Source organism: Nuphar pumila, chromosome 8 (assembly GCF_984573655.1).
Source record: "Nuphar pumila chromosome 8, dmNupPumi1.hap1.1, whole genome shotgun sequence".
Lineage (NCBI taxonomy): Eukaryota > Viridiplantae > Streptophyta > Magnoliopsida > Nymphaeales > Nymphaeaceae > Nuphar > Nuphar pumila.
The window spans coordinates 120,140,735-120,148,585 of record NC_143256.1 but is presented as its reverse complement, the minus strand read 5'-3'; the positions used below and the strand labels follow the sequence as shown (position 1 = coordinate 120,148,585).

The 7,851-nt window shown below is 42.8% G+C and overlaps 1 protein-coding gene across 1 annotated transcript; it reads left to right on the top strand.

Annotated features, from left to right (window-relative positions):
- The first annotated feature begins 453 nt into the window (after window positions 1-453).
- LOC149830428 (3-hydroxy-3-methylglutaryl-coenzyme A reductase-like) lies at window positions 454-4,611 on the top strand. The gene is made up of 4 exons (XM_090016511.1): window positions 454-1,496; window positions 2,286-2,467; window positions 2,963-3,309; window positions 3,909-4,611. Exons 1-4 carry the CDS (start codon window positions 571-573, stop codon window positions 4,152-4,154), a joined length of 1,701 nt encoding a protein of 566 aa, XP_089872637.1. The 5' UTR covers window positions 454-570; the 3' UTR covers window positions 4,155-4,611.
- Window positions 4,612-7,851: the final 3,240 nt, after the last annotated feature.

Genomic DNA, 7,851 nt, shown 5'->3' with positions numbered 1-7,851 from the left:
TTTGTTCTTCATAAGAAATTCCATTTATGGGGCAGGATTTTTTTACTATTTTAAAGAGCACCGAAATTTTTTCTGAAATTCTCGATATTGACTGATTTCCAGCAAACTGACAAATACGAAATTTTGAGGTGATATGTTTAGGCTTCTCACATCGTCCTTGGAATTGAAAAAAAAAACTTATTTATCCTAAAAAATGGAAAAGCGTGAATGTTTTTTTGAAAATTTAATCATGAAGCATTGAAAGCTATTAATTATTGTTTGTAATTTGACTTGAAAATTAAATTGAGCTAATGAAAAATAATAATAATAAACCAACGTCTCTGTTCGGCAGTTTTAAAAAATCAGAACCAGTATCAGAAAATTCAGAAATATGAGGTTCATCTTTGACATTAAGGCCAAATAGTTGGTCTTCGAACAAACTTTCCCTTATAAATACGAACCTTCCCCCTCAAGCACAAGTCCTCTCAAAACCTCGCCGTTCCCAATTGACCGGAAAATATTTCCGGTTGGGATTCAGGCCGGCCGTCTCCGCTCTCTCTCCCTGTGTGTTACTCTCTTCTTCTCTTCCCGATGGAGATCCGACGGAGAGCGTCAACTAAGCGGCCGGAATCCAAAGGCGCCACCACCACCACCACCAACCAGGCGGGAGGGAGGCCGAAGACGCGGCTGGCCGTCGCTTCCGACGCCCTCCCCCTCCCCGCCAACGTGACCAACAAGTTCTTCCTGGTTCTCTTCTTCCTCTCCTCCTACTATCTGATGCGGCGGTGGCGCGAGAAGATCCGCACCAACACCCTCCTCTACCTCCTCACCTTCTGGGAGATCGTCGCCATCCTCTCCTTCCTGTCGTCCTTCATCTACCTCTTCGGCTTCTTCGGCATCATCTACGTCCAGCCCTTCGTCTCCCGCCACGCGGAGGAGTGGGACGACCTCGAGCCCGAGCCTGATCGCCGGCCTTCCCCTGCATGCGCCTCACAGGCTCCGGCTCCCCCTCAGCCCAAAGATCTCTCCGGCGACCCAGACGATGAGATCGTCATGGGGGTCGTCAATGGCGCTGTCCCGTCCCATTCGCTTGAGTCGAGATTGGGCGATTGCCAGCGGGCGGCCGGCGTGAGGCGGAAGGCGCTGGAGATCGTCTCCGGGAGGGCGGTCGACGGGTTGCCGCTGGATGGGTTTGATTACGGGTCGATTTTGGGGCAATGCTGCGAGTTGCCGATCGGGTATGTGCAGATTCCGGTGGGGATTGCGGGGCCCTTGCTGATCAAGGGGAAGGGGGAGGTCTATGTGCCGATGGCCACCACCGAGGGGTGCTTGGTGGCGAGCACGAACCGGGGTTGCAAGGCGATTTACGCATCTGGCGGGGTGGATTCGATTTGCGTGAGGGACGGGATGAGCCGGGCGCCGGCCGTAAGGTTGGCGTCTGCGAGGAGGGCCGCGGAGCTCAAGTTCTTCCTCGATAATCCTATGAATTTTGAGACGGTGACAATGATCTTCAATAGGTATGTTCTTGGTTTCTTCTTTTTCTCCGTGGGTTGTTTCCTTCTGCTACTTATTTGTGGCTTATTTACCTTACTTTTGTTCCAAAAGTTTCCCAAGGAAAAAAAGATGTTTTTCTTATGTTTATGTTTTTGTGGGTCTTTTTGAATTTGTTTTTTAATGCATTGTGTTTGTTTTATTGAGTATTCTGTTGCTTCAATTGGTTATTTTTTCTGCATTTCTTTTGAGTTGATGATTCTTTTCTTGGTTGGTTTCGGAGGAGCGCTTCTATTCGATCTTTTAACTATTTCTTTAGTCTCATATATATATATATATATATATATATATATATATATATATATATATATATATATATATATATATATATATATATATATATATATATATATAAGCTTTTTAATCTTGACTTGCTTTCATCTTTTCTTTTCTTTTCTTTTATTTTTTTGATTGATTGTGAATTATGTTTATAGTTTTAATGCCTTATTGGGGGCGTTTCGAGTGTGTTAGATTTATCATACTGTTTTTTCTTATCGTTTTGGATTCATCTCCTTGTTCAATTTGTGGTATGCTTTCGAATGGGTTTCTTTTATAGTATTGTTTCATTATTTTATTTTGAATGGTTGTTAGATTTCTAGGATTTTGAGATGGTGTGATTGAAACGAGCTCTTTTGTTTCTCTCTTGTTTCATCATTTTCTTTTGAATGGTTGTTAGGTTTCTAGGATTTTGAGATGGTGTGATTGAAACGTCTTCTTCTTTTTCTTCTCCTCTCTCTCTCTCTTGGGGATTGCAGCACCAGTCGATTTGCGAGGCTGCAGAGCATCAAATGCGCATTAGCAGGGAGGATCCTTTACATGAGGTTCGTTTGCGCCACGGGAGATGCCATGGGCATGAACATGGTGTCCAAGGGAGTCCAGAACGTGCTGGACTTCCTTCGCAATGATTTCCCCGACATGGATGTAATCAGCATCTCAGGTTTGTACTGTCGTGTGTAACACTTGATATTCTCTGTCATAAGTGAACTCGATTTTTGCTGTTTATAAATTGAAGATATTCTTATTGGGTGTCCTTAGATGTAAGTTAAATTTGGTGATCATGAACCTTTTTGGTGGTACCGTTGATGCCTTGTATATGAAAAGTTCGGTTAGGTCAACCTGTAGCCATTGATCTCCTAGTATATGAAAAGTTCGGTTAGGTAATAACCTGTAATTCTTTGATGATATATCAAAAGAAAGCGACATTTTTCACACAATTTCACTGTCATGGATCATCCCGTCTTCTCAAAATTTAACGCCTATTGTTCATTTTCTTGTTTTTCTCCAAACATCTCTTTCAAATGCATATCCCACTTTTACACAAGGATTACAAAAAATAGCTAGAAGTAACTGGGCGTATTATATGTGCCTATTGCCATCTGAACTTCATAAAGATTGTCTGTAACTCAAACAGGGTTGTGAAATTCTTTTGCAGGCAATTACTGTTCTGATAAGAAGCCTGCTGCCATAAACTGGATCGAGGGCCGTGGGAAATCGGTGGTCTGCGACGCAGTCATAAAGGAAGAGGTGGTGAGATCGGTATTGAAAACCTCAGTCTCTGCATTGGTCGAGCTAAACAATAGCAAGAACTTGGTCGGGTCTGCGATGGCTGGAGCGCTGGGTGGGTTCAATGCTCATGCTAGCAACATAGTTTCGGCTATTTTCATTGCCACCGGTCAGGACCCTGCTCAGAACGTTGAGAGCTCCCAGTGCATCACATTGATGGAGTTTGCTGACAACGGCAAGGACCTTTATATCTCTGTTTCAATGCCCTGCATTGAGGTAAATTTTAGAATGCCCTTTTTTTGGTTATTCTGGTTTGTGGCTCGAAATGCTCTGTGAATGCTCTGATGGTGTGGACATACATGGATGCTTTATGTATATATTTTCGTACATTATGATAAATTTTCACTGCCGTATTTGATATTTCTTTTTCTCTCGTGATTCGGTGGGCCTCTTCAACCTTTGCCAGTTCTAATATGTAAATTGGTGTTTGTCCTTTGTGTTTGCCGTTTGATGATGCCCATATGTATGTTATTATTACTATATATAACCCTCTGAGAAAGCTTGTGTTTACTGTTCTCTGCTAGAGTTCGTAATTTGCTATGTTTAGCTTGGTTGCGCAAGTGATTCTTCAAAATTTTAATAGTTCTGTGCTATTAAAAATTATAATACGAGTTTATCATTTTCTCCTATAATTCCGAAGTTTGCGGGCCATGAATATAGCTTTCTTTGTTTTTCTTCTGATTTATTTTATTCTTCTTAATTTTCTATTGTTCTCCTAACTGGAGTCTGTTTATTTATTCATCCGGATTAGTTCATGAACAACGAAGAGAAGATTCGCACTTTAATCTTTCTTTTTTTGCCTTTTCGTCCAACAGGTTGGTACAGTTGGTGGTGGCACCCAGTTGGCTTCACAATCTGCTTGCCTGAACCTACTTGGTGTAAAAGGATCTAACATGGAATCACCAGGGGCGAATGCCACGAACCTAGCCCTTATAGTGGCTGGTGCAGTTCTAGCAGGGGAACTCTCTCTCATGTCTGCTCTTGCAGCGGGTCAGCTTGTGAAGAGCCACATGAAGTACAATAGGTCGAGCAAGGACATCTGTTCAGCTGCTAAGTCATGAAGTATCAGAGTTGAAGGGATGCCCCCCCTTGCCCCTTCTTTCTATACGGTTTGGAAAGGACCAAGAAGGGTTAGTGGCATGACCCTTTAACCAATACCCACTTTCACCCAACTTTCTTTTCTTTTGTGTAAACTGCAGCATTGTCCCGCACTCCAATTCCTCTTTTTTTTTCTTTTTTCTTCTTTTCAGACCATGTGATAGTAAAGAGAGTTGGATCTCTTTGTTGTTTGTGTCCACGTATACGAGAGGACGCGCTGGGATGAGATTCCCCACGTTAGAGAGAGGTCAGAAGGGCCCGGCCAGCTTTCTCCTTGCTGTCTCTCTTTGTTGGCTTGTGGTGGTGGTGGATGGGTGTTTGCTTAATTTTTCCTGCTTTTCTGTGGATGTCAGTTTTGTAGCCTTGTTTCCTCGCTGTTATCTTGTACATTTCCAGCCTTTCTAATCTGAACTTGGTGAATCTCTCTCTCTCTCTCTCTCTCTCTCTCTCTCTCTCTCCACGTAATTAACAAGTGTTTGAGCACCAGTTATGCATTTATTTTTAAGTTGTTTATCGCAGGAGGGGTGGGCATTGGACCAGCCCTATCAGGACCCAACAGGCCCTATCAGACTCAGGCCTGCTGCTATCCTGGCCTGACACTTTTCGGGCTTGGGTAAGACTTGAGTTTTTTCAGGCTCGGACTATTAAATGACCATATCAGCCTGACCAGCCTGATATAGGATCATTGGGCTGTTCAGAGAGGGAGGTTCTAACTATGCCTCTTTAGAGAGAGCCTAAAGAAATTCAACATTACCACTCACGAAGATCAACAAAATGTTGAACCCGTGAATTGAACAAGATCTAAGTCAAAACAAATAAAGAAAGCAGAAGAGAAAAAGAACATCAGACAAATAAAAATGGGCTCATGCTGGAGCCGCTTGCCCAAATTGCACCAAAAGAGAGGGAGCGGAAGATCACTAAGATGCATACGCAAGATTGCATAAACACCTACCAAGATTTTATGCACCAGGTTTTGGATGTTAACCAGAATTTGATGAAAATAAGCATAATTTCGTGCCATCCAAACAAACCACCAAGAAGTAAGCAACCACGTTCGTCAAATTAACCTCCACCTTGTGCTGCGCATAATACAAACCGGGCCCAAGATCAGATCTAGGGCAAAAGACTCCTCCTTAACAAACACTTTTGGATGCCTTCAGGTCCTGCTAAAGAGTTCCACAAATATTGGACAAGACCAGAACAAGTGAAACGTAGATTCTTCTACAGCTTGACAAAGCATGCACCAACTTGGGAGCTGAATGCCCTACTTCTTTAAATTACTGTGGGACTGGATCCTATCGTGCAAAATTAACCATGCCAGGACTCGAGAACGGGGGAGAAGGACCTTTCGCCTAAAGCACATCTTCGGGCAACCAATCAACCCTCGGGGGGAGCAACGAGCTATAGACTTTTTTGGTGAGGAACTCTTCGCTTACCACTGATCAAAATTTTAGGAGTCCTCAAAATGGTCTCTAAAGCAGGCTAAAGCCCTCAACCACGATTTACGCAAGTGCGAGAGCGCCAAACCTCGAGTTCCCAAACGAACCAGGATAAGAGCAGGAGCCTCATATTTAGCAAGAAGCAAACAAGCACAAGGGTTATCCGGTTGGTGGGCCAACCAACATTGCTTGGTGACAAGAACAATGTTTCGCAGTCTGGGCATAGGAATGCCTAAACCAGCCATACGCTGAGGTAAGACCATCGAACGCCAACCAATCAAGTGACCCTTATCCTTGAGTTGACACCCAGGCCATAGAAAACTTGCTAGCAAGCACATCAATTGCTTCTCTACTCTCACAGGTATCACAAACATAGACATGAAAAATTCTGGAATAGTTGAAAGAACATGTCTAACTAAGGTTAGACGACCGACGATGAAGACATAAGACAATTGTCATCAAAGCAATTTGCGCTTCACTTTTTGAAGCGTCGGAGCTCAAGCAGTAGAAGAGAGGCACTTCACTTGTAACGGCAAGCCCAGGTACATAATAAGCATGTCAGAAATAGTGCAATTAAAAATTCTCTTTCCAGTTATAAGTATATTGGCATGAACATTGAACATGGTAATAGAGCATTTGGTCTCATTTAGAGAAAGCGTAGATAGGGAAAGGAATAATTGAATGATAAGTTTGAACCTAAGCATCCGTTGAACATTTGCACGACAAAAAATGATCATATCATCAGCATAAGTAAGAATATGGCCCGAAAAGTCTGAAACCTGCAAAGGATCAATAAAACATGATATCGCAGCCCGCTTAAGTAAGCCCACAAGACCCTCAGCAACAACATTGAAAAACAAAGGCGAGAGGGGGCACCCTTGCCGCAAACCCTGCCCCAGCTTGAAATAGTCTCCTCTAACACCATTGATATTTAACATGGTCTGGGCATTTGAGACTAGCTCACGCACCCAACCAGAAAAACGATGACCAATATCAAAATTTGCTAACATTTGAAATAAGAATGACCGATGCACAGAGTCAAAGCTTTATGAAAGTCTAATTTAAGGACAAAGTAAGGTTGACCGCTATGCTGCAAGGAATGAACAACCTCGGACGCCATGATGAATGAGTGTTGGACCCTCTTATAACGGATAAAGGCAAACTGAGAGTCTGAAAAAAATTTGGTTAGCCACCGATTTCAGCCTATTCGCCAAAACCTTGGCAAACATCCGATAGAGAGCACTCATAGCTGAGATTGGGCGGAATCGTGAAATATCAGTGGCCTCATCCTCTTTCGGAATAAGAGAAATAATAGCAACATGAAAATGATAAGGCAGTCTGAAGTTACGATAGAACTCATCAAACATGCTCACCACATCTGATTTAACACAGTCCCGAAAGATTCTAAAAAAGTTGACATGAAACCTGTCAATGCCAGGCGCTTTCCAACCCGACAGATCCTTAATGGCCCTAAAAATCTCATCGTTAGAGAACCTTATTTGCATAGATCTGGCTTGCTCAGGCTGAATTGACCCAACTAGAACATTACCAAAGACACCCTCCGCAATTAACGAAGCAGAATATAAATCCTTAAAATATAGCAAGACTGCCAGATTAACGTGCTGATTGAGATATGAAACACCCCCAATGGAGATAGAAGGAATGACCTTCCTCCTATGACGATGAGAAGCATATGAGTGAAAAAATTTAGTGTTGCCATCACCAGTCGCAAGCCATTTTACCCTAGACCTCTGCTTCCAACGAATTTCCTCTTTGACCCTTCAGCTTTTTAAGAGCATAGTTAATTCTAAGGACCTGGCCTGGAAACTAAGAAGTTGCAAATCAGAAAAAGAGCCAGGAGAAGACATAGACTGATACAATGTAGAAATCTCTTGATCTCATGCAGCCATTTGCTGAAATTTCTCCACATTACGATTATGAAGTCAAACTTTGATATCCTTAGCTAGACGAGAAAACTTATTTTGAACCCGGAGCGTCGCCCAATGCTTATCAACAGGTTTGTTCTAAGAATTAGCAATAATCGAGAGAAAATCTGGCTCTTAAAGCCACCATTCTTCAAACGCAAAGCTCCTGGTGGGTTGAAAGTCATTCCCCAATGAGTGATGATCTGCCCATGATCCAAGATAGAGGGAGCAAACAACACACACTTAACGTCGGGAATGAGGTTCAATAAATTAGGGGTGACAAAAACCCTATCAAG

What these genes read in the sequence shown, in the direction of transcription:
- LOC149830428 (XM_090016511.1), top strand. Translation starts at nt 571, where the DNA reads ATGGAGATCCGACGGAGAGCGTCAACTAAGCGGCCGGAATCCAAAGGC. An exon ending in GGATGTAATCAGCATCTCAG is followed by an intron (nt 2,468 to 2,962) that starts GTTTGTACTGTC and finishes ATTCTTTTGCAG; the next exon opens with GCAATTACTGTTCTGATAAG. An exon ending in TTTCAATGCCCTGCATTGAG is followed by an intron (nt 3,310 to 3,908) that starts GTAAATTTTAGA and finishes TTCGTCCAACAG; the next exon opens with GTTGGTACAGTTGGTGGTGG.